Raw genomic sequence first — 27,424 nt, forward strand, 5'->3', positions numbered from 1 at the left:
TTCTCACACTCTAATGGGCAATCTCACATTACCAAGTAAGAGGATATTACTTAAAGGAGTTGACCATTAAAAAAGGACTGATAGCCTATCCGCAGAATAGGCCATCAATAATAGCTCTGCCATGCAGGACACCAACCAATCAGTTGTTTGCTGATTCAGTGTGTTCAAATAATCAGATTTCTGCAGGACGCAGACAGCTCTGTTCCCACTGCAGTGGCCAGGCTTGGTATTGCAGGCCACGTTCCCATTCAGTGCAAGAAATGCTAAGCTTGGCCACTGCACAGTCTCCCCACTTTTCCAAAAACAAAGCTGCCATTGCAGCTTCCACAGAGTTGGCACCCAAGCTTTATTTTAGGACTTCAAAATAGCATTTTAACAGTTGGAACATCTCATTGTGGCTTAGACCTGCAACAAGTCAACATTTGAAGTTGCCCTCGCAGTGCAGATGTGAATCACCTGGTACAGTTGACCGTATTTTCCCATAGCATTTTACACTATTGTAGAAATCTTATAGGAATGTAAATCTTATGAGCAAATCCAGGCGGCAGGGAAATTCGACATTGTGAATCTTGTCACAAGCCCCCACCAAATGGATGGCTTGCTGTTGATCATGCTACAGCTTTCACCCCATGACACAAAGTGGCAAAACCTGCAGTAAAAATCTGCTACAGAATTTTAAGGTGTTCTACCAAGATAGATTTTTATTACCTGTCCATAGCATAGGTGATAAAAGCCTGATCGGTGGATGTCTCCCCACTGAGAATCCCACCAATCCCAAGAATGGGGACCCATTGTCTTCCTTCTCCCACCTGCAATGGCGTTAGATTGAATACAGCAATAGCTGCATATGTGCAGCTGCCACTCCATTCATTTTAGTGGGGCTGATGGCAATAGCTGAGTGCTTGTATTTGACTATCTCTGGCAGTTCCATTAAAAATTATTGGATCTGCACATTCAATCTCCTTCTCACTGCAGGGGGTGCCGCATTCGAGCATTGAGGAGGTCTCAGGATTAGTGGGGGTCTCAGCAATGAGACCCCACAGATTAGACTTATCACATTCCCACTGGATAGCTGACAGTCTATCTTAGTGCAACCCTTTTAATACGCTACAGATTTTAAAATTGGCACCTCGTTGTAAATTTTTCACGTGGGGATAACACTTGCAAATTCTTATCCACTTTACTGCAGGAAAAAAAATTCCATGGAAGATTACAGAACTAGTAAAGTCAGCAGCAATCCGTCCCATGTGGGTTGCCTGTCTTAGAAGAGGCAAAGTCGAAAGACCCTAAGGCAGTGTTCTAAAGTGCGACTCCCCAGCTGCTGCAAGACTACAACTTGTAGCATGCCCAAACAGCCAAAGGCTATCCAGATGTAGTTTCACAACACCTTGGAGCCTAAATTCTCAGTACAAGTTGAGATCCGTTATAAGTCATCGTGAACATGGCGGGCCATACTACTGATCTGTAGGCACTTATTGTGCTCCTGTGTGGCATTTTATTACAGAGACTCTACCCTAGAAGCAATAGGGAGTAAACTAGGGAAGCCCTTGCTGAAACTACTGGAAGGTGGGCCATAGAAAAGTAGCCTGACTCTGAAAATATTGCGAAACGAAGAGCGGGTAAGTGGCTTGCTATTTTTTCCAAAGCTATGTTGATTTTTCCACATGTTAGAACAGATGGTGGAAGTGGTCCCCATTCACTTCTATGTACCTCCTGGGCATGTCACAACATGTTGGATGATACTACTTGCAGCTGTGCAATAGTGATGCTGCTTGTAGTGTTTGATGTATTTCCTGAGTTCGTCCAGGGTATGCAGAATATTAGCATACACTTTCTGCTTTAAATCTTCCCCAAAACGATGATCGCATATAGATACGTCCAGGGAACATGGTGGCCGTAACCCCAGTTTGCTCTTCCATAAATGGATATCAATTTTATAACATATCTTTTCACAAGCGTGTGAGCCTGTGATCAGACGTGGGCTACTTTTCTGTGGCCCACACTATAAAAGTAGAAATGGGTAGGAGGGAAATCTTACTGGGAAGAGAATCCTTGCTATGACTCTTGGGATTGAACTGGAGAACATTGTGTTATGACTGCTCGGAGGTGGTTGGCGGGATCTTGCTGCAACTGCTGGAGAGAAACCTTTTGACCTTATTTAACGGGGCATGGGTCTGATGGACTGGTAGACTTCTATGGGTGATGTTTTATGAATCCATACAACTTTTTAGAGCTTGGGATTAGTATGTGTAATTTTTATTTTTTTTTCTTCCGTTCTTGTCAATACTTTGCATCTGATCTGCCGTCAAATCTTCCGCCTGATAATCTATAAAATGTTTATGTTGTGTTGGCAATTCTGTGGTAGCGTATGTGATAAAGCAGAATGTCTGTAACCGCTAACTGTTTTAGGTTGTGCTTTTTAGTGCTAACCGTAACATTTTAAGAGTTTGCCATCCAGTCTTAAAGCAGCAGGATGCACGGCTGTTCTGGTTTACAGCCTCAAATTGTGTTGAGCTGATCGAAGACTCTGTGAAGCTCAAGTGGGTTTTAGGCCATAGGAAGACATAGTGGATTATAAACGACCATATACAGCTGTCTGTTGGCTATTTTATATGGGAATATTTGTGGTTGTCCATAAAAAAAACAATTATGACGATTTATTGTGTAACAATGTTCATTATTTTATCATGTTAATTGGCTATTAAATGGAGGAACATTTTTAGCTGCCTTGTAATACTATATATGGAAAACCTACTGTTCTACAAACAGACACATAGAAACTGCCTGAATGTAAGCATAAGGCAAGATGCTTCATGAGGTTTTAATTAGTTTATTTTCCTATCCAAGAATGTAACTATCTTTCTAAAAGAATCCATTAATTTCTATATATATATTTGTGTCCTATTGTCTGTCATGGGTGGTGGGATAGTAACAGATTCAGGATACAATGCAGCAGACAATTACAAAAATATGTAATACTTATTTTTGAACAAAAGTGAGTCCTATGATAACAAATGAGCAATTAAACTGTTGCCATAGAATATTCTATTTCTAGCTACGGCTAACTAAATCCTAGAAACAAAATTACTTGGTACACAACACAGAATAACTGGAATACCTTTTTAAGAATGGCCTCAACGATTTACATAGACCAGTCCCATTGCACTTGGTTAACACTTAACACGGTCTATAGGGAAATAGAACACACAAAACCCACTTGTAATGTCTCTACTATGACGGCTTATGTTCCATAAGCAATACTTGTCTCTGTTGGCACTGGAAGTTTATGAACAGTCAAGTCTGATCAGCCTAGTATATACCTATACAAAAGGGCCTGTTAATTAGCTAGCAAGGCCCCAAATGGTGTGCACACCTACCGTACAATCAGCTTGAGGTCAGCCTCACTTACAATTTGTTGCATGGGAGAGTACTCATTTTGACCAACTCAAGCTAGTCCAGGGTCAGGAGAGAACCTCTGCACTGGTTTCCATAAATCGCTGTCCAGAGGTTCCATTAGTTTTGGGAATGCAACACAGACTGTCTTTTGGCTCCAGGCAAAAGGCAGTCCCGGTTACTGTCCCCTTGGCAGATCCAGTAGCCACTCTCTGCAGGCTATTACAACAATGTTCAGTAGCACTCAGAAGTACCTCAGCTCTTCAGTCTCTGTCCTCTCTCCTTCTAAGCCCTCTTATCATTTTAGAAAGGTTTTGGATTGTAATTTCCTAGTATGTGAGCTACCTCTTCAAATGTTCATGTTGCCTTGGTGGCTACTGTGCGCCACTATGGATTGTGGTTTGTAGTTTCAAAGCAGAAAACACAACCAGACTTTCAGACATATATGTCACATCCGACTGCATCCTGGGCACCAATTCTGGACTTCTGGTGGCATCCTGCCACATTTAGTGGCATGTTGAGATGGAGACAAGAAAAATGATAATCTAACTACATACTGCTGCTTTTTAACAGATCAACTTGACCTAGAAAGAACCCATGACTATTGTAACAACCTCTGAAACGCATTGCAGTGCCTGTTTGCTGTGGCCTTTTCCTCTGAAGAGAAGCATCATATCTGGTTTACAACTTCAGTGAAAGGTTACCTTTGTTTTCCATTACGCCTTCTTCCCAAAAAGGAGTGCACCATTTTCTATCCTTTTACATTATTCTGAGGAGTTGGTTGTCCCTGAGCACTGTTGGTTTGGAAGAGGGGGAAAAAAACCTAAAACGGACAATCTGTCTCTCCTCCTCCTATGACTTGGCTCCCAAACCACCTTATACGCCTGACATCATTTTTTCCAGGAAGTTCTCAGTGAGCATGCTCTGTTCCATAGCGCTAAATATGGTGCACGCAGTAATACTGAAACAACCTTTGGCGCATTTCACAGTCCATTATCATGGCAACAGTTTGGCCCCTTAGGACAGCCTCTTGCATACAAATAAAATCACCAAGTTGCAGTTCTCACCTGCGTGGCTGCATTCTGAAAACCTGGGACTACTGATGTCTTAGTCTCGACGTAAGCATTGATTTTAAACAACGATTGTGCAAGAGTGTCACTGTACAATGTAATACATAAAAATACTTAGTTTTACTCTCAAAATCGATCTATCAATTGATCCCCCCTCTAGTCTGCCATTCAACTTTTATGCTTCTTCAATAGCATGCATGCTCGGAGATGGATTTCTTGTCTTGAGCGTTTGTAATGTTCAGTCGTCTGTAACTCTGTAGCAACCAGAATTTGCATCTGTAGATCATGTTCTAAAAAATGTGCATAAACAAAAACCAGATGTGAACAGTGCGACGTCTTCGGAGGAAATACCCACAGGATTTCCCATTTTTATACTGCATTCCATGATTGGAGAAATTACTTAAAATTGATTTCTATTCAATCACACCCTATTATCTCATCTGCATTAAAATGGTGTTCATTCTTAAAGGTCCTGTGTAATATCTCTTGACTGACTTTGTGCAAAAATGTTTAATGGCTGCATATTTTTCATTGCAATCTAGGAAGATGACTTCCTTAAATTGTGTAAGGATAAAATCTTTAATGTTCTTTAACTCTGTTTCTGGTTGAACTTTACCCAAAGTTTGGTTCGCTGCGAACCCGAACCTTGGGTTGTTCGTCCAGTCCAAAAGGATCCTTCATCGAAGGTCATTATCAGAGCAGATAGCATGGGTGGGGTGGTAGGCGGCGATAAGGGATGCAGCACTGTGGAGAGCTTTATGGATCAGACTGATGAGTATAATTAGTATTCCGTATTGGCGAGCAACCAGAGTAGTAACTGGCACAAGGGGGAGGCAACTGTGTAATGCCTGGACAAAAAGATGAACCTGGCTGCTGTATTCAGGATAAATTGAAAGGGGGGGAGAGTTTAGGGAGGGACACATTCTTGACTTTTTCAGTCAAGTACAACAAGTAGAACTAAAAACCAACCATAAACCTTAAAGGGGTTGTCCCGCGGCAGCAAGTGGGTCTATACACTTCTGTATGGCCATATTAATGCACTTTGTAATGTACATTGTGCATTAATTATGAGCCATACAGAAGTTATAAAAAGTTTTATACTTACCTGCTCCGTTGCTAGCGTCCTCGTCTCCATGGTGCCGACTAATTTTCGCCCTCCGATGGCCAAATTAGCCGCGCTTGCGCAGTCCAGGTCTTCTCCTGTTCTCTATGGGGCTCCGTGTAGCTCCGTGTAGCTCCGCCCCGTCACGTGCCGATTCCAGCCAATCGGGAGGCTGGAATCGGCAGTGGACCGCACAGAAGAGCTGCGGTCCACGGAGGCAGAGGATCCCGGCGGCCATCTTCACAGGTAAGTATAGAAGTCACCGGAGTGCGGGGATTAAGGTAAGCGCTCCGGTGAGCTTTCTGTACGTCCCTGCATCGGGGTTGTCTCGCGCCGAACGGGGGGGGGGGTTGAAAAAAAAAAAAAACCCGTTTCGGCGCGGGACAACCCCTTTAACCATCAATGCAAAAAAATATCAACAGGTAGAATCCATCTCCAACAGCCCTGTAAATTCTAAATCGCACAAACCATAAACTTGTAACAACTATCTTCATGTCTATGGCCACAAGGAATTGTACCAGATGATCCTAGCAAAGCTCTGTAGATCAATTGGACAATGGCTTGACCAGAACCATAATTTGACACCCAGTGTATAATGTATTAATGTGCAAAACTGACTGCCAATGTTTTTGTAGGTGTACTGGTAAAGCTAACCTCCATCTTTTTACCTTTTTGTCTTGTAGCATACACTGAGGGGAACGTGGGAGCACTACATGAGAACAGACATGGAAGCTCCGTGCAGATACGGAGACGTAAGGCAGCTGGTGAACCCTACTGGTCCTATTCAGGTATGTTGACTTTCGGCTTTTATCATTGTGATGTTGATGCACAAATTGGGCAACACGTGTTTTTGAAGGACTTGCTATGGGACATATGTGTTTGCGATTTTTTTTTTTTTTTTTTTTTTTTTTTTTTTTTTTTTTTTTTTTTTTTCCCCCTAAGGAATTATAATGGTTACAAATCTGTGAAGTATAATGTTGTGGGTTTTAGTTTCTGAAGAGGCCAAGTTTACATCCTCTGTGATGTGTTAAAAATTGGTTCATCACTATACGCTTTGTGGATTGAAGCTGCAGGTAGCGGTTGAGTACTGTATTCTCTTGCAGTCCTTCCATTCATTTGCTGGATACAGCTGGTGTCCTACATGCTTGAGGACTGAATTTCAACAGGCAATCACTAAAAGGCGTGTTCCCATCTCATAAAGGGATGGTATATCATTAGAATTAGTGACAAGCAAGCTTTTGAAAACTTCAGCCTGTTCATAGAACTTTTTTTTTTTTTTTTTTTTTTTTTTTTACAAAACCGTTTGGTTCTGTCTGAATTAGTTTCAAACAAACTGGAAGTTGACCAAAATCCCTGAAACACGTATAGAACACTATGGCCTCCCTCACACGGACAGATATTTGCTGAGGAATCAGCGGCTGGCATCCGCACACGAATCTGCAGCAAATACCATCCGTTACTTCCTATGGCGATCCGCTGCTTCCTACACATGAGCGGAAATCAAACGCGATTTCTGTTTGCGTGGGAGAAATCGCAGCATGCTGCATTTTCATGTGGGCGCTGCATGGAGAAGTTCATCCGCAGTACAATAAAGACAGCAACAGAGCAGGTCCACACGGACGCTGCTGCTGCCAGAGCCGGATTCCGCATGCGGCTTTACCGTGTGCAGGGGGCCTACGAGCCATAAGAGAATTGTAAGCTCAGAGTGTTCTACAGAGCCTTTATGGCTCTCAAACAATGTTATACATCAGTGTTCAGGACTAGTGTTTAGCAAGCCAAACTAGTAAACTCTGTTTCAGGTAGAACATTCCTAAAAGCTCTTTTTTTATTTTATTTTTTTTGTGTTCAAGATTGACCAAAGTTTTTGCAAAGTTGGACTCAGAGTGGGGTTCTGTTTGCTCAAAATTAATTAATAAATGTCATCACTTAATGATTGATTGAGGCTCTGACTTCTGGAACAGATTTTGCAAATGAAGGGGCTGCGGTGTTGATTCAGTGTTGCAACCCCTTCACCTTTTTCCTCCTTTTTGAGAGGTCGGCTCCCCCATCAATCATAAAGTGGTGGCATATCCTATTGAAATTCTATCACAGTATTCTAATAAATACTCATGTTTAATTCTAGAAAGTTTAGTAAAAGTTAACAAGCAATTGGTGAAGGATATGTGTAACCAGAAGAACAGACAGCTGGTTAAGGGACCGCTTCATCCTTGAGTCTAGTGTAGTATCTAGCACTTCTCCTCTTCCTCAAAGTATTTTCCCAGAGCCCCAGTGAGAAATCCAATCAAGCAGTATGGGAATTTTCGTAGGGAAAGCGATATCTGTGGTCACCGAATTCTGTACTTGGATCTATTGACATGGGCTATGTAGAACACCTCATTGTTTGCCTAGAATGTAAGAATCATTAATAATAATAATCTTTATTTGTATAGCGCCAACATATTCCGCAGCGCTTACATAGACAGGGGGAATACAGAAAGACAAAAGTACAAAAATAACAGAACCACGGTTACATATAGTAATCAGTTGATGGAAACAATAGGGGTGAGGATCCTGTCATACAAAAGTGAGTTTTGGCAGTTTAACCCTTTCCTGACTCTTGGCGGGTGATGGAGCATGATGCATGTTCCTTCTAGTGGAGAGACCAGCACTTAACACCTTGTTTCCCAACTACATTTTTCACTGTAGTGCACCTGGGTGGGAGTCGGAGTAATAGTCACCATGTCACAAGCTGCTTCCGTTCTGGCTTGCTACACAAGGAGCGGTTTGTACAGTAATTATGCAGTGTGAAAGGGCCTTTAGAGGCAAGACTAAATATTATTGCTGAGTGATGTAGCTAGTTAGCCCTACTCATAGAGCAGGCATCAGAGTTTCTGCTAATCCCCCAATGCTTGCTGTTTTCATGACCAACAATGTAAAGCATGTGTCAGCCCACAGATCCGGAAAATTGTGGTTCATGATATTGTCAAATCCAAGGTCAGGAATATAATGAATCTTGCAGTTCTTGTGAACAGCGGGGCCTCTGACCTACATGTTGCTTGAATTGTTGGTGTAGTTTATTAGATATATTTTTAGATATACGCTGTTTTTGATGAGACTCTGCGAGAATTCTCAATGTTCTTTGCATACTCTGGGCATTGACTCCCGAGGTCACACGGGAGCAGCCTTTACTCAATGAGAAACGTCCTATTGACCAAAACGTTTGGCTTCGTGTTTGGGCCAGAAAATGTCCTGGCTTCGTGTTAGTGCTCAGTAATATATTAGTATGGCCCAATTTCAGTGCCTTGATTTACTTACTTCTCCTTGCATGAAAAGTGAAGATTAACTGCGTGTCTGTCCGTGTGTCGTGGGTTTCTTCATTTGGCCAAATATTCTTTTAATTGGCCATGAAATGAAACTGATGGATGCCTATTACTGGATATACATAGAAGAATGTATGAATTTAAATGAATTGTGTCAAGCCTTCAAATTGTGGAATAATCCTTCACGGCACCACCTTCTGGAATGGTAGCTAGTCATAGTCAACAACCAATCTTTTAAAGGGTTATTCCCAACTCGGCACTTCCTGGCCAAAATAAGAAATCCATGGCTGGTTTCCCAACCACCTCACCCATTGTTACGAGAACGGATGAGAAGCACCAGCCTTATGCGGTTTCCACAAGTCCGTTTTGAAGTGAATAGCAGTTATGCAAGCAGCGTAGTACAGTTCACTATGGAACTACAGTAATATTAGGTTGCCAGCAGCACCCACACTCCTCATGCAGTTGCACAAACTTGCCTGTGCACGCCTAACAAGGGACTGGATCCCGTTGCCCCAAATAACAGTCACAATATCAATGGTAGAAGGCAGCACTTCTTACAGCAGTGGAATAAAAAAGATACGACCTTTATTCAATCCATGGTCAAACAGAATGCCTCAGCAACGTTTCAACCCCAGCGTGGGTTTTTTTCAAGCTTGAAAAAAACCCACGCTGGGGTTGAAACGTTGCTGAGGCATTCTGTTTGAAGCTTAAAAAAAAAACCCACGCTGGGGTTTAAATGTTGCTGAGGCATTCTGTTTGACCATGGATTGAATAAAGGCACTATGGAACTACAGTTCACTTTCAATGGAAGTTACGGAAATGGTGTAAGGCTGCTACGCTTGCTGTGTCCGTGACCGAGGTGGTCGGGAAATGAGCCATGGGTTTCTTAGTTTAACCAGGTAGTACTGAGATAGGGCAACCCCTTTAACAGATCTTGCCTGTTAAATTGGAGACTACCAATCCAATAGATAGTGCTGTGGAGGAGTATATTGTCACTCCTTTCCATGCCTTTTTTTCCCATGGAGCATGCAATGGGAGCCCATAAAGACTCATCTCTCCACAAGGAGAACTATTACCCCCCACCCTCTTCCTGGTTTCAAACCTTTATTAAGACTGCCTCAAATAACCTTTTCACATGAAATTTTGCTAACTTAATATTTTAGGAAGATCTGCACAATTGTTAGACTTTCTCAATAACTGGTTCAGGGAGTCGTGTATCTCTATAAAGTCATTTTAGACCACCTGCTAGTTATCTGATAGCTTTTGCACTTTTTCGAACCACAGAACTACAAAATAAGAGCAGTTCAAATGCCCAACGAAGGCTACATTCACAACCTTTTCAGGGTCCCATCTGAATGGCCAAAAACGGCATCCAAAAGGAACCCTAGACTGCTACCAGTAAAACTTCAAAAGCTGCAAGCTTTGGTCTCTGCCATTTTGTCCACCAAAAATTCTGGGATTTAGCAGTGTCAAAGAATTGTCTGCACCTAGTGTTTACATAATGGGGTCCATTAGCAAAGATCAAAATGGGCCCCTGCTATAGTGCCAAGTTTTGCTACCCAGCACAGAAGGCCATATGTTTGTTTTTACCCTTTCCTCCCTCTTCATTTAGGCCCATGCCTTGTTGGCTAATAACACAGTTTCGCCGATGAGGCGAATCCTGCACAGGTGCATAGCTCTCACCAAGGGCCCCATAGCAGCTGCATGGCCTTTTCTATATGGTATATGTGCCCTTGTCCCCTATTGTTGTATTTTTTTTTTTTTTTACATACTCTGTAAACTAATCCCATGCATTTTCTTACTTAGCGCTGCCACTTATTGTTCTATATAACCGTTGTCACACTGTTATTATCGCAGTGAGAAGCCATTTGCTGTTCTGAGAAGTAAACCATACATGCAATTTGATAAATTTCCTTTCTCATAGTTTACTCATAATCTTAATCTTGAAATTTAAAGCGAGTCAATGATTTTTACTTGGATTTATAAAATTCTTTTCCTTGCATCTTGTGTGCAGTTTTTGGCTGCCTCAAAAGGCGTAAAACCAATACTATTGATCTCCTGGTGATATTTCATCCCCTTGTGTTTTTACAATGTGACGACATTTCCCAGAACGAACCGTGAAAGAAAAACAAAGACTATAACGGAATAATACTGTCAGGATTAGGATGGGAAATGCTGGAATAGTCTATTTAATCATTAGTCATTACATAATTGCCTTATTAAAACCCCAATAGGACGCAATAGATGGTATAGAACATGATGCCGCCTTTATCATTACCTGCTCCAAGCCCTATTGGATTTACTGGCCAGAAAATCCTAAAAGGCACATTTTTAAATCAACGAGGATCCGTCACGAGTTCTAAACTGGATCCATCGTATTTGCAACGATCCTTTAAAATGATTACTTGTGAAGCTCATGTGAAAGAAGCCTAAAGATGCCCATGCAATTTCAAAAGCTGTTGTCTGAACAGTTGGCCTTCCCATGTATGTGAACATTTGGCTAGGCTGACCATTGATGTATTGAGGGGGTAAGACTGCTCAGGTTGAGTCTTATATCTCTGAGAAGAAGCCATTGTTTGAAATTGAACATTCTCAATCCTCTCTCTTCCTAATATCATCCAATGGTGGTAAAGTTGAGTGACCCACATACATAATAAAGGGTTATCTACCCCACTGAATGCGCCAGGTTCAATAGACTAAACACCACTGTGTGAGGGGGACCTAAATCTGTTCATTTTAGTTTAAGAACATAATGAGTTACTTCTGCTTCCTCTAGCGAACATAGGGAAAACCCTTATTTCAATAAACTGTCCTTCCAGGCCTGCAGAAACCAAGATGGCTGCACCTGCTTTTCTGATTGCCTGATACACATTGGTCTAAGACACTTTATCTGCTTTGACTAACTCGTGCTGCCCACATGAGTATGGCTGGTCAGTCAAATTGGAGTGTAGTGTCTTCGACTACCAATGCATGCTATTGGGTAGTCGGTGAAGTGGTTTGGCCATCTTTGTTTCAGGCACAGAACGTCACTTGGATAATTGGAACTACAATTGGCTGGATGGTAATTCAATGTCTATGGGTTCTTAAAGTTGTAATGATTGGGAGAGTGATATGTTACTAATGGTATCTCAGGTTCATGACATATTGATGCTGCCTCAAAGATATATCCTAAGCTAAAGCAGTGGGTTTCATCCAAATTTTATCCTCCACCATCTCCAACAGATCATCTTTTCAGGATTTCCTGATATATTGCTGTGATATAAATATGGACAATGCATTATGGGTAGTCGCAGGCATGACTCGTTTGTCCATCAACCATTGTAGGCCCAATGCCCATGGACGGATTTTCGCAGCGGAATTCGCGGGCAAACGCCGCCCGCGAATTCCGCGGCAATGTCCGTCCATAGACATGCTATATTAAAAGATTCTTCCCTGCCCACGAGCAGCAATCAACTGCGATTTTTCGGCTTCAGGAGAGAATCGGGGCATACTCTAGTTGGTGCGGAAAATCGCACGGACTGCTTCCATTGCAGTCAATGGCAGACGTCTGTCCCACGGCACTTCCACAGTGAACACTGCAGAACTATTGCGGGAATCTGTGTCATAGCCCAGCGAGGGCACATTGTGCCCTGCCCTGCACGGCGCATACGTGCCAGTTCGCTGGCCGAGACACTCAGGACAGATCCGGACATGTGAGTGTCTCTCTAGGGGGTCTCTGCTGGGGCACCAGGTCTCATTCCGCTGCGAGACTTCGCAGTCTGAATCCGATCCGACCCTCGTCATAAGGCCTAAGACCGCCTGTCCACGAGCGTTGCGTTGTAATGCAACCGAATTTTCGCCGTGGGAGAACATTTATAGTCACTGCGATTTATCTCCACTCTTAACTTTAAGTGGAAGGTTCACTACGGAAATTCACACCAAATCGCGGCATGCCGTGATATTTATTACATGAGCGGAAAATCGCAATGGATTTCCACTTGTGTACATCGGGCTGCGTTTTCCATAGTTATCCTATGGAAAGCGGTTCATGCGTTACCCGCGTGCAAATTATCACCGCAGATAACGCAATGAACAATCGCCCGTGGACAGGAGGCCTAACTTTCGACAGGAAGAGTTATTGTAGGACAGGATGGACCATGAAAACTCCATAAAGATGCTAGGGTCATGATCTGCTAGAAGCCCTCTGTAAGAAGTCCTGAGATCTAACAGAGCAAGATGAGTAAATATGATTTTGCGCATGAAGGACCAACCTTTAACCCTTATTATATATAAATAGACAGGTTTGCAGCCTGGGAGAGCTATCTGATGACCCTATTTATTTATTTTTTTAAAATCAAGGGTTATGTATTTCGACACCAATATGCAAGTTTCATGTTCACTCATGATAACCTATATAATAGGCACATTCTGTTCTGAGGGTCATGGAAATTTTCAGTAAGCTATTGGTCAAAACTCCAAACACTACGACTTTGAAGGTCATCATTTTCATATTTTTGTCCAAGCTTTGCATTAATTTCCTGAGATGCTTCACATTGGGCTTAATTAAAGTGCAAGAGCAATTATCACATTTTGGTGGTCGTTAATAACTGATAAATCATTTTGCTTTTAAGGGAAGAGGTTTGAGAATTTTGGCCCCTCCAGAACATTGGTATAAAACACATTACGTTATGTTATTAATCTTCTTGTCCCTCCTGAATTAAAAAGTTAAAAACATATTAACCTGGGAATGTTTTTGTAAATGTTTGCTTTGTTTCATTACAATGAACAAATCGGGAACTGGCTCGTATCCAAAATCCAGTATAAGGATGTTTCAACCTCCATTATTTCTGCCTTTATGGATACAGAATCAGGCTGACTCGCAAAATAAACAGAGGATCCTCTGAAGGGCTCAGGTTTGAGACTATTATGGGCCCTAAGTCCCAGTAGAAAGCCTAGTCACTTGGTGGTGACTTAGAAGCCAATCACATATTGCTAAGGACTATTTCTTAAGTCATTACCTCTAGTTAGCGCAAGGAGCCCTAGCCTGATACAGATGTTCTATTACGTCTAAAACCAGTAGCACAACTGTTTCTATAATTTGCATGAGAAGTCTACATAATGGTTATCCATGCAGTTAACTGAAGGCACTTATGTAATAATTGTGTAACTACCAACTCCTACTTCAGTTACTATGCTTTAATAGTACATTGCGAAACTGATTGATTGCACCACAAAATGATATTAAACTGTTAAGCGATCCATGTAAATATTGGTCACTTGCAAACACTTGTTGAGTCTTAAGATAGCCATACGCTTTAGAGAGCTGTTGGCCAAATGCTCATTTGGCCAACCACTGGTTTCCGACCCTCCAGTTCTTAATATGAACAGAGGAATAAGCTGATGCCTGATTGAACAAAGGATTGGGCATGTTGAAATCCAACAGAACCTATCGATCTTCCCTACATTATTTGTCATTGGGGAGACTGTGCACCACCGTACACATTAGCTGGTCAACATGTTCGTCTGATATTCTTCTAATGCGTACGGTTACCTTTTAGTCTCATTGTATGGAATGAATCGAGTCAGTCAATGTGTTTTTAGATGTGATTATTGCATGGCACTCCATTTTTTTTCCCCTCTTTGTAGCCTTCATACTAAGAAGGAAGCCGATTTTGGAAGTAACGGTTGGCTGCAGGATATTACTGCACAGGGATTGTGGGGAAACTTCTAAAAGGCTGCTTGCCAAAATTATTCCTTAATTTTTTGTATTGTAATTGCAAAAGTCTACATACCCTTTGAAAACCTAGTTTTTTGGGGCTGTAATAATTACCAGATTATTTCTATACAGCCTACACTGAATACTCAAATTCTGAGCCCCGTTGTGCACTCAAGCAGACTACGCATAACTATAGCATGTCCCTTCACCATATTGCCCTCCCTTTTGATGGCGTGTAATATTTTTTCTTTACCTTGTCTGGATGTCTATAACTGCATGTCCTATAATTTCTCTCCAAGTTCTTCAGTACTGTCTGGTTGTCATTTATCAGAGATGATAGAATTTACTAGACTCCCAACATTTTCAATGTTGACGTATGCTGCGAGTTCTCAATTCTGCTGTGAACAAGCTGTAAGAGGTTCTCCGGGGAGTCTACCGGGTCATGTTTTTATACATTATATATATTTTATTTTGCTGAATATGCTTCAGACATCAGTGCAACGATGCCAGACAGTGCTGAATATATTTCTTTGCTCTTTAGGTAAAGGGCTGTCAGCGGATGTTGTTAGTATATCACTTGGAAGGGCAGAAGACCATGAAAACTGCTTTATATTTTCATAACACTATGAAATATTTGTGGTGAATATAGCAAAGAGGTGAACTACAGGGTGATATAAAGAACGGTGCAGAAGTAAAGCTGATTTCTTCATACATGAATTGGCATTCAACAACCAGAATGACATGAAAAAATAGAACTGTTCAAGTTTGTAATGCCCCTTACATGTGTTGGATGTGGGCACCGTCGGTGACACTAGATGACCTAGAAGATCGTATCTCCGCTGCATCAGAGTTCATAGGCTGGGATGTGTCTGGGCAGAATTGGACTACTGACTTGACATCTGCCATGTCACCAACGGCGCACACATCAAACATCTGTAAGGTGCATTAATAATTTAACGTCTTTCTTCTTTTCATGTCATTCTAGTTGTTGTATGTCAGTTCATGTATGAAGAAATCAGCTTTACTTTTGTACAGTACCGTTTTTTGAATCCCATTTTATAGAATATCATGATAATGGTCGTATAGTCTCCTTTATTTGTTGCCTACATATATTTTAGACCACATTGGTTACTGCTCTTTTAGTGCATGTGGTCACACAATGGCCACACAATCTTCCATTATGTTTGTTATCTAAGGGGAAAGCTGAAGGGTGTATCCATATACACATGCAATAACTGCTGGCTGGAAGTCCCTGATCTGAAAAGAGGTTGTCCCACTTCTTCTAGTTGTTTTGATATAAGTAGACAGCCCTGTTCATTGTGCAGTGGCCCGCATTGGTACTCCAGGCTGAGTCCTATTTAAGTGAATGGGACTCTGCTGGCAGTAGTAACCCTTTCCAATTCACTGTCTGACATCTAAAGCCATTCCGATTAAAGGCTGTACAGCTTCTGATGTTGGAAGACGTCCGGCAGGGTATTCTTACTGTATATTACTGGCCGCTCTGTTGGGGGCTTCTCCGGCATGTCTAATACGACAGTACTGGCTCTAGCCAGCAGGTGGCGCCATTGTATAATGGGAGAAAGTTCCGTCCCAGAGACGGGGTCTGTTCCATCCCAGAGACGGGACCCTTCGATGGCAGGGATCGCCTTTTCTTTCTCCTTGAATAGAGCGGGAAAGCGGAATCCCTGCATCAGATGTGAAAACCACCTTTGGGCATTATATAGCACTGTTTTGGATTACCTTATTTGGTATGTTTGTATATGCCATGCTATTAACTCCTTGCAATATTTTGCAATACATGGTGGAGGCAACCATCTGTAGCATTAATTATTTAGGCAATTGACATTATTTAGCCAATTTTTAGTACTGTTATAGGGACACCATGCTGTGTAGCACTTATACATAGGCACGGTATGGTTATTTGTACATCATATTGAAGGGGTGCCAACAGAGCGTATTGTACACTGCACCATCAAACCTAAGGCTGTTAAGTTCCAGTCCACACCAAATGTCTAATGGACATGCCCAGTTTAATATGTGTATTCAGCCTCATGAATTTGTTTAAAAAGATCTTACAATGGGGCAAAATAAAAAAAATTGCATAATACACACCTCCCTAATTTTTTGCTGATTCCTTCCCGATCTCCCACTAGTCTGTTCCTCCTATTCCAGTAATGTGTTGACATCTGACCGCTGCAGCCAATGACTGTCTAGTATCTAGGTTGGTGATGTGACCGCTGCAGCAGTGACCTCAGTGGTGGTGGCACATCTTGTGTTAACACATTATCACTTTTATTGGTACATTCATATGCGGCAGATTTATTGCATACATTTCTTCTACGGTCTCGTTCATCTGAATGGAGTTTTCAGAAATTCATGTGATTGCTACAGAAACAACCCCATTCAGATGTATAGAAATGATTTTCAGGTGCAGAAGTTGATGCAACAAATATGCCATGTGTGAATATACCCTATAATCTGCAATTTATGGACTTTATAGGTTTTAGCACACCTGCTTTTCTGTGCTGCTTTTTATTCTAAGACCTAAAATAAACTGGTAGGATTTTGTGTTAAAGCATTACGATGCAAGAAGCTGTATTTCCAGTCTCTAGCAACCTCTGAAAAACATGCCTAGTAGCAAGAACTCCACCTTTTGCTATAGAGGCCTTATATTCCTCCAGAGCCCCCATGCCCATTGACTGTTAATTAGCCAAGTCCTTGCGTTGCTTTCTCCCAGCCATCCGAATCGCTGCTATCTTGTCCTGTTGTACATCAGCCAGCTGCTCCTTTTCCAGGCTGAGTTCTTCGCCAGGGACCTTGGTACAAAGACTACACTTTCCATGTGCGTGGGAACCAGAAAAGACTGATAGAAATCAACCTGACTGGTCATCGCGTCATTTTATTTCTCCGTAATTACTTACTTTGGGTCAGCAATAACAGGAATTAAATAAAGTTAATTTTCTCATCCATTCTACATTGTGAAGAGGCATGCTCTTTAAGACTGGGAATTTATCCATAAATTGCCATTCGACCCTTCCTCGCAACTTCTTAACTTTCTTACATCTCATCATCACATTAGAGGCTTCAAACGCATCAGTCCCGGGGTGAGACACTGCCTCCGGAACAAATTAGCCTCATTGTACACTTTCTTCAGGCTGAAAAAAATTAAGAAATTAGGCCAGCGCATCCCATATGTTTTAGATGGACATGCTTATAATGAAATCCTCTACCCAAGTGGGGCTAAAGCAGTGGCCGATATTAATAGACAAGAACTGGCACAGAAGAAAGTTGGATGGAAGTCTTTTGTCCTTGTGTTTTACGCGTCTTACACTTTTCTCTACACAATAGACAACGGAGGAGATGTGGCAGTCTTTTACTTTATACTTTCTCTTTTTAGTTCTCTCCTGGCTTTGGTTCGAAAGACTGTATCCAAAATTGTATGTGGTATTCAAACCTAAAAAGTGCAGGCCAGTTCTTTTGGTGTTTTTTAGATATTTTATTTTAGCTTAACTATTCATCCATTGATGATCCTATAGATTTTATTTCTATATCGGCAACGGTCATCTTCATATTTCATTTTTCGTAACTGGAGGATTCAATTGAGTATACAAAATTTTCTTTGCTACCTTTCTGGAGAGCTGTAGCCAGGCTTTCCTACACCTGGTGCAAGTATTCACCATGCCTCTTCTCGCGCACACATGCAACAGACACTGCATAATGTATGTACCCTAGCACCTAAAATATACCTTCTGTAGCATGGATGCTCGAAAAAAGCACCATTTGAAAACTTGGTGTCTATGGGCCCATCAACACTGGATGATCATTATTCAGATTCTTGCTACATCTTGAAAATCTGAATGATTGTTCAGTGTAAACACTGTCAGCAAATGAACGATAAATATCAGTTCGGTTTCTGCAGGCAGGGACAATAAAAGCATGTTTCATAGTAAAAAATATTAAAATTACCGCCGTATTCAGAGTACTATAACTTTTTTTTTTTTTAATTTTCCCATCAATGGAGCTGTAGGAAGGCTTAATTTTTGCAGGATGCATTGACATTTTCACTTGTAACATTTCAGGGTCATGATTTGACTTCCAGTTGCTATGGCAATCAACACCCAGTGATCGTATTGTGAAAGCACAGGTTGGGTAAGGGATGGGGCCATCTCCCTCTCCAAACCCTCTAGATGCCGCTGCCAGCATTGACCATGCCATCTAAAGGATTAAATCATTGAAATTGGAGCTAGGGTCTATTCCAATGGTTGCAGTTGGGACCATGTCTGTTACAGCGCGATACCACTTCACTTATAGGGGACTCAGCTTTGTATGGCACAATGCAGAGACTACTGGCCCTCTGCCCTGCACATGTATGGTGTGTCAGGAAAGGGTTAAAGAGGATCTGTCATGTCCTCATGTCAGTCGGGCTGGCCGGATAGCTTTGACTTCAGTGCTGGCTTTCCCTGTACCTTCGCTTCTTGGACTCTGCTCTAGTCACTGAATGTGTCAAGTGAATGGTCTCCACCGACTGTTGTGTACAGTTTTGGGGACCGGTACACAAGAAGAACACATCAGAGCTTGGGCAAGTTCAAAAATGAGCAGCTATCTTAATAAATGGAATAGATGGACTACAGTACCCAGAGAGCTTATCAAAATTGGGATTATTTAGTTTAGAAAAAGGATGGCTGAGGGGTGACCTAATGTATAAATACATCGGGGGGGTCAATGCAGAGATCTCTCCCATCATCTTTTTATACCCAGGACTCTGACTGTAACTAGGGGGTGTCTAGAGGAAGATTGCTACACCGACATAGAAGGGGATTCTTTACTGTAAGAGCAGTGAGACTATGGAACTCTCTGCCTGAGGACGTGGTTATGGTAAACTCGAAAAGAGTACAAGAGGCGCCTGGATGCCTTTCTTGAGTGTAACAATAGTAAATGTTAGTCACTGAATACTTCAGAAGGGTCCGTTATCCAGAGATTATTTTGATTGCCGGATTGGAATAGAGAAGGATTTTTTTTTCCCCCCTAAAATGAGGAACATTGGCTTTTACCTCATTGAATTAGTTTTTCTTTTTTTTTTTCCCCTCCCTCTGGATCAACATTGCAGGATAATAGTCTGAACTGGAGGGGCATATGGCTATTTTTCCATCCCTACATACTTTGTTCCTTAGACTATATGGCTTTCTCCCATATTGCCACTGGGTGGAAGCTGTGGTCTCAAAGTCCACAAGGGGTAAAAAAAAGAATGATGCCAATGCTGAATGTAGCTATTCATCCATGACATCCTATCTAAAGTGACTCACACAGGCCTTGTAAATGTTCCAGCCAATGGAATAGGTTCATATTGGACAGATGGTCATTTAATTAATTTAGGTACTTTATATGATTGTGATTTTATTGAAGGCTGGAAAATCCTCTGTACGTTTTTACAGAATTAACACACAATTTAATCATTTTTTGTCTAATTCATTTTGAAGTCTTTAGTCTTCACACTCTTGTCCACTTTGCCAGGTTTTATTGTGAGTCACAGCGTCAGCTGTACCCTTTTAATTTATTGTCTCTGACTTACTGTTACAATGTTTCGACTCCCAAAGATCAGAAGATACATGGTGAACCTTTCCCTTTAAGTCTGCAGCGTTTATTGGAAAAGTCACTTTTGATGAGCATTAAAATACTCCTAATATCAATATTTTTTGACGGTTATTGCTGTGTGATTTACAACTCCTTTGCATTCTTAATTAAATTTGTACATCTTTAGCTGGTGTGTTAAGACTTTCCGTTCAGACTGAGAGCCAGGTCTATATGATATTTGTCAACGCTGCATTTTTCCGGCACCTTGGCATAATTCTGCCACATCCAGCACTTTTCTTCATTGGTGCTTGTGTGCAAATTGTTTTACTCCTGAAGTGAATTAGTTCTGGAAATTGAGTCTCATTTGTAATGATGTAAGAGATGCTTAGATTTTGGTTTTTTCTTGTTATGCAGATTTACATCATTTTAATATTTGTCGCATTGTGTTGATGGGTGGTCTGTGAAATGAAAAGATAATTACTATGTTTTGCGTGTTTATAGTATAGTTATTAAGGGGTGGTTTGCTGTGAAAGTTTTTCTGCATAATGGATGTAGCAAAGCTGAGTTTGTGAGCACAGCTTGTCTTGATATAACGACCTAGATTTTACATGGGACTGCATGCAAACCCCTTGAACTACAGAATGCTATCTTTATGTAAAAGCAATATATCTAAAAAGATGGATGAGATGGGCTCTACTATGTGTGTATTATATGGGTTTAAAATGCATAGCATATTCAAAGGTGTAAGGGTGGTTAGACACCTGCGTTGGGGAGCAAGATAGTGGAATCCCCATGGCCGAACAGTGCCCGACAGACCCACTTGACTATAGTCTGGTCTGTCCGCTTTTTGCCCAACTGCCCATCTTTTAAATCAGATCTGTGTCGGCGCTTCTAATGCAGATGTGAACGCAACCAAATGCTGTGTATATTGCATAAACAATTACAATAGCAAACCAAACCCAGGCATAGTAGAAAAAAGGGGAGAAACCTGTTGAGGGTTGAATCTTAAAGCAGCATATAGTAAAATCCTTTTTGGCATAGTGTCTAATGGACCATCAATGACTTGTTGCGATCACTCCAATAATATAGCAAAATCTGAAAAACTCATGCCTCTCGATAACGACATGAAGGAATTTGATCATTTTACAATAAAAGTTTTGCAACTCTTTAATTTTTGAGTTTGACTGCGGTTACAATCGTAGACCGTTGTTCCACCTTCTTTCGGAAGGCTTCAGTTAGTATTGCAGCTCGAATGTGCAAGGCAATGGAACCGCACCGTAGCGGAGAGCTTCATAGAATGTGAGTGTAGACCCTTTCTTCATCTTTTCCTGCTGAACTGGAGGTTAGACGTTTGACCTCTGCAGCACTCCAAAAATTCAAGTGAAATGTGGATTTAGTCAATGTTCCGAATGTGACATTTCAGATGTTGGCAGTGTATCTCTAGTGATCTGGTGTGATAAAGGGGTTACTATTGATATACATTATCCATTGCTGCCTTGGAAGGTATCTTCTACCCATAGGATAAGGGAGAACTGGCTGGTGGGGTATCACTGCTGAGACTCCTGATCTGGCAATCAGGGCTCCAGTGTCCCTCTCTTCTTGTCACTGTTGGAGTTGATCCTCCCCTGAAGTAATGTCAAAATAAATGTAGCGCTAAGCATGCATGCATGCATGGTTGGCACTCCATTCATTTCATTGGGGCTGATGAAACTATTCGCGCACTTGCCACTCATATATCTCTGCAGCCCTATTGAAAGTAAATTCTCTCCTTCTCGCTGTGTGGGAGTGGAGTAACTCCACAGTGAGGAGGATGGGGTATATATATGACATCTATTCTTGGGAGCGGTAGGGGTGGATGGGGATAACTTGTAATCTTTGTACAACTCCTTTTAAAATGTAATATTCCTGCTCTAAGATTGAGTAGCTCAAACCCTTTTTATATCTGTATTGGAGGCTCTTTTTTTTTTTTTTTTTGGAGCCCATAGCGCAGATTTGGTACATCATCATGGCCAAAGTAGTGCAGCATGCTGTACTATTTTGTCCAGTAAAATTCTGGGCAGCCTGATGGTCATTGTGGTTCATAAGGTGCAGTTTGTGTCAATTAAAAAGAATCTGTCAGCTTGAACAGGCTGTCCAAACTGCAGTGATCATGTTATAGAGCAGGAGGAGCTGAGCAGATGGATATATAGTTTTATGGGGAAAGATTCAGTATAACTTGCATTTTATTCAGCTCAGAATGAGCAGAGATCTAAATGGACAGTCCAATGGGCGGAGCCTACAGTGACTGACCTCTATCTGTGCATGACTGTATATGCAGGAGTAGCTATCAATCACTGATAGGACCACCCATTGGACTGTTCAGCATTTATATCTCTGCACATACTGAACTGAAATAATTGAACAATGGGGACGGATAGAAAGCACAAATGTGGTGTTAGCACTATGTAGTTTTTCTCATTAGGCGATGAGCTGCAGAACAAAACACTGCTTATGGAAAGGAAGGACCACTGTTCTTGGAAGAAAACTGCCAGCTCCTCAAAACGCCTATCCTCTACTACAGGGGTCCCCAACTCCAGTCCTCAGGGACCACCAACAGGTCATGTTTTCAGGATATCCTATGGTAAGAACACCTGTGTCAATGTAAGGCACTGACAATAATTACATCAGCTGTGCAACACTGAGGAAATCCTGAAAACACGACCTGTTGGCGGTCCCTGAGGACTGGAGTTGGGGACCCCTGCTCTACTACATAGAGCTTATGGAATGACAGCCGGACGCTTCCATGCCACTTTGCACTATGCGTGTTTCAAGAAGCTTGTCATTGAGCCATCTTGGCATTGCAAAATGGTTATTAGGGCTCATGGAAGTGGTGGAGCCATCACATATGCATTTTGAGTGGCGTTTTGGGTTGCCTTTTGTGCAGCATTTATAGCCCATGTATAAAGTGCTATAATCTAGAGAGTTCTGACCTAATCACGGTGTCCCTTTTTAATGCCAAGCAGCCCTCTTTATTTTCCTGCTGCTAATATGATGTAGTCTTGACCGTAAACTAATGATTAATGACAAATGGTTGATGGGCAAACCAGCTGAATCAACCAGCTGCTCCGGTGATGGAGGCCATAAAATATGGAATTATTGGTTTTGCTGCACTTCTGCTATCGCCTCTCATGATTTCACTTGCCAGTGAAATCTACATTCTCCTAGTTTTCTCCTTCACATCTGTATTATTTTAATAGCGTGTCAAACCTTTACACTTAAAATTCTGATAATTTTTAATCACACGCATTTCAAAGTCTAAAAATTAAGTCTTAAGAAAATGAGAATTTTACACATGGGCAGACAACACTACCCAAAGGCCTTCTTTTAATTTCTTCCATGAATATTAATTTTAATAACACATGCCAGATAGAGGGCTGTTTTATACTAATGCATACAATTTGCAGTTTTTGAAAGGAGTTGCAAGATGACAACTTGGGAGAAAATAATTTGACTGTAAGGCAGACATTTATACCTTGTTAATTGAAAGAAGACTCCATCTATACATCCTGGTCTGTAGGGTCTGACCACCTGGGAGAATGGCTTATTGCTTACAGAGACAAATACTGTTCAGATGTCACATTTTTGAGGTTTGACATTGTATGTTTTGTATATTCAAAAACTTTTTGAACAACTTTTGTGTAATATCAAGCAGCGCCTGTCTTAAAGGGGCATACGCATTCAATAGAAGTTGATTGTTAATATTGGTCATCGTCATCAGACAAAATGGGCATACATGTTCAATGACAGCGGGCAATGGACAAAGAAGATCTTTTTGTAAAGGGCCTTTTACAGCTGCACAATTATTGGCTATAAGCGTTCTTCCAAACACTCAATTACCCAATAATTGGCTTATTTCAATGTTCAAACGATCAAACGTACATTTTGTTGAGTGGTCACCTCTTCTATCCGGCACTAAAAAAACTACTAGTTGTCAGCAACACGCTCCTCCATGAAAATGGGGAATGTGTTGTCAATGCTAATGCTCTATGGCGACAAGCTATTGCATAAACATTGACTTGCACTCGTGTTTCAGAGCAGATTGATCCATATAAACAGTTTTAGGGTTTATCTATTTAGGCTGACTAACAGGCAACAATTTTAGATGTGACTTCTTCCCAGACTATGGCAGTCTCTCATTAGGTACCTGAAAGTTATTTTTGAAATTTCACCTTTACAGTCATTTTTGTTAAAATGGTCAATTTTCAACAACTTGTTTTAATGTATATGGGCAGCTTTAGGGGTGTTCAACTAGAGTGGTTTCACAGGGCACATCGCTTGCCCCTACTGAAGGTGACAATATCCCTTGGTTTCATCACTTGGTGCTTACAGTCCCAATCCCACACTATAGCATAGCAATGGCACATACTTCAGCTACATTTTGTAACTTGATTAGGCATTGTTATTTAGGGTTTATGCCTCCAAACCCTTTTTCAAGGGGACTATTCAATGTACATGATGACCACCTCAATCAGCTAGGTCAGAAGAATCTTATTAGTCAGGTTCCAGATGCTGGAGCGTCCAGCAATGTCCAGCATTGTGAACCAATGGATGTGTGTATGATGGATACCTTTCCATTGAAATTAGATTCCCAGCTTCTCGAAACCCACCAAATTAGACTCTTCTGTCTGATCTGGCAGAAGATAGTATTACAGGACACCCCTTTCATTGAACATGATTCCATTATATAAAGGCCTTGAAATGTTACGGACGAAGCCCAAGAGCAGCTTGCACCACTGCTCTGGTACAGATAAAGATCCGATCTCGAAGTTGGGCTTCTTGGTGTTTTGTTTGAGTGTTTCCCTGCAGAGATGATTTTTGTTGTGCTCCTATCATGCTGTGCATTTTCTAAAAAGCTCCAAGCTATGAAATAATAAAAGATGCTCATTTTTCATTCCACAGGTCAAGTCATTTTTCAGTAGGCTTCAATGGGACTCACTCACACGAATGTCTTGTGCTCCCCACAGTCCCTGCTGTGAATACAGTAGATGGAAGTCGAAGAAAAAAAATCATAAAGTTAGATTTATTATTTGTTCAGCACTTGATTCCTGACAGAATACATGAACTGACACTGAAACATTTGAAAACTGTCTTTTGGCTTGGGAATAACACTGGATCACTCAATGGTTGTCAACAAGTTCCACTGACTATATTTTTAATGGGACCTGAAAGTTAGTGTGGAGGTCAATTATTTTACAACTTTTGTATCTCTGCTCAGCAGGAGGCTTCAGCAAGTAGTCTTGAAATAATTAGATATACTGAACCTGTTTGGCTTCTCTTAGTATACTTAAAGGAGATGTCCCGCGCCGAAACGGGTTTTTTTTTTTTTTAAACCCCCCCCCCGTTCGGCGCGAGACAACCCCGATGCAGGGGTTAAAAAAACCACCCGCACAGCGCTTACCTGAATCCCGGCGGTCCGGCGTCTTCATACTCACCTGCTGAAGATGGCCGCCGGGATCCTCTGTCTTCATGGACCGCAGGGCTTCTGTGCGGTCCATTGCCGATTCCAGCCTCCTGATTGGCTGGAATCGGCACGTGACGGGGCGGAGCTACACGGAGCTACACGGAGCCCCATAGAGAAGAGGAGAAGACCCGGACTGCGCAAGCGCGGCTAATTTGGCCATCGGAGGGCGAAAATTAGTCGGCACCATGGAGACGAGGACGCCAGCAACGGAGCAGGTAAGTATAAAACTTTTTATAACTTCTGTATGGCTCATAATTAATGCACAATGTACATTACAAAGTGCATTATTATGGCCATACAGAAGTGTATAGACCCACTTGCTGCCTCGGGACATCTCCTTTAAGCTATTCTCTCCTAGAAGCATTTCTCCATATTGGCCATGTGCCGCTGTACTAGCTTTTCGTACAAAGGTCTGCCTTGTTTGACGTCTTGAAAGTGAGTTGACAAAACTCAAAGTTCAGTTTTTGATAAAGTTGCCGACTTTCATATCCTGCAAACCTTTGGTTACTTGGGTTTTTCCTTGTTAAAAATGGTTCACGGACATAATGTTAGCAGGGATGGAAGTACTTTACTAGTCTAAGGGTAGTCTAATGGAGGCGATGTGCACTGGAGATCTCTTCCAGCTGGCCGCCTCCATTCACAGTGAAGGCCAATCTTTCAAAGATGAACTACTGCCTGGTTTTATAGTGAGTATGAAGTCGCTCACTAGTTGCTTTGTTTCAGTGAGCTGAAATGAAGCGACTACTGAGCGGTTTTGGACAACGATCACTAATAGTTCATATAAGCGATCCTAAGAGGAAACTGGGTAAGCAAATCTTAAGGCCTTGGGAGGGCAGGCTCATTGGAAGCACAAACAGATATTTGAGTTTCTGACTGCAGTGTTTGATATTTGAAGATGGGTTAAATCTAGTATCAAGTGATCTTTCCATAATCCATGGACAGAAGTAGACCAATTTCTGGAAAAACGAAATAAAAAAAACCCTGACCATTGACAGGCCCTGCAACATGATTAGAGATGTAAGCCAAATTAGTATATTCATGTGCCTACAGCTGTTTTGGGGTTTTTGCCCCTCGTTAGTGCATAGCAGTTGTCTTACCCATCATAGTGTCACCCAGTCAACCAGACAAGAACCGCGAAACAGCTGTATGTACATGGGTGTTCTAGTTTGGCGTTAATCCCTAGTCATGTTACAAAGTTTGTGAAAAGGTTAGATATTGACTCAAAGGGTATTTAAATTTCAATAGGTGGCACTGTGGAGAATTATTTCAATCACTCATTTGCATAGCTTTTCCAGTTTGCACTGCATGGCCTTTTTTAAGACAGTCTCTCCCCTGATGGTGCTCTCCACAAGGGAAACCACTACATCCCCAAAAACTGCAAAAAAAGAGGCATGTCAGAACTTTTCAGAATATTCAAAGTAACTGCTTTAATGCCTAATACGGTAGTATTAACGTGATCACTCCTAGTCTATAGTCTGAAAATGGGGTGCAAATTACACACAGCAGCTAATGGCTGCCTTCGGCTTGCTGACTGATACATGGGACAGCAGACGGGACTTTCATATTCCTCCCTTCCTTCCATATTCTGGATATTTTTTTTTACTACTTTTAGATTTCTCCAGTAGAGGAGAGCCGTTCTATTAACATATTAGGAAATTGTTGTTTGAGCAATTCCCTAATATATTGCAAATGGGTTTTGTAACTGTATGCTGTGGTCTGGTCAAAGCACTCTCTGGTCATTACCGGTGTACCTCTGATATTACGGGTGTAAAATAACACTGCTGAAGTGCAAAG

General features: G+C 41.6%; 1 protein-coding gene across 2 annotated transcripts in view; it reads left to right on the plus strand.

Annotated features, from left to right (window-relative positions):
• Nucleotides 1–27,424, plus strand: part of PTPRG (protein tyrosine phosphatase receptor type G) — a 525,693-nt gene that overhangs the window by 79,512 nt on the left and 418,757 nt on the right. For both annotated transcript variants that reach the window (XM_066596617.1, XM_066596618.1), the window contains exon 2: nucleotides 6,249–6,353. In XM_066596617.1, the coding sequence (XP_066452714.1) occupies nucleotides 6,249–6,353 (105 nt within the window). The remainder of the gene's footprint in view (nucleotides 1–6,248; nucleotides 6,354–27,424) is intronic.

The sequence above is a fragment of the Eleutherodactylus coqui genome, chromosome 3 (genome assembly GCF_035609145.1).
Source record: "Eleutherodactylus coqui strain aEleCoq1 chromosome 3, aEleCoq1.hap1, whole genome shotgun sequence".
NCBI lineage: Eukaryota > Metazoa > Chordata > Amphibia > Anura > Eleutherodactylidae > Eleutherodactylus > Eleutherodactylus coqui.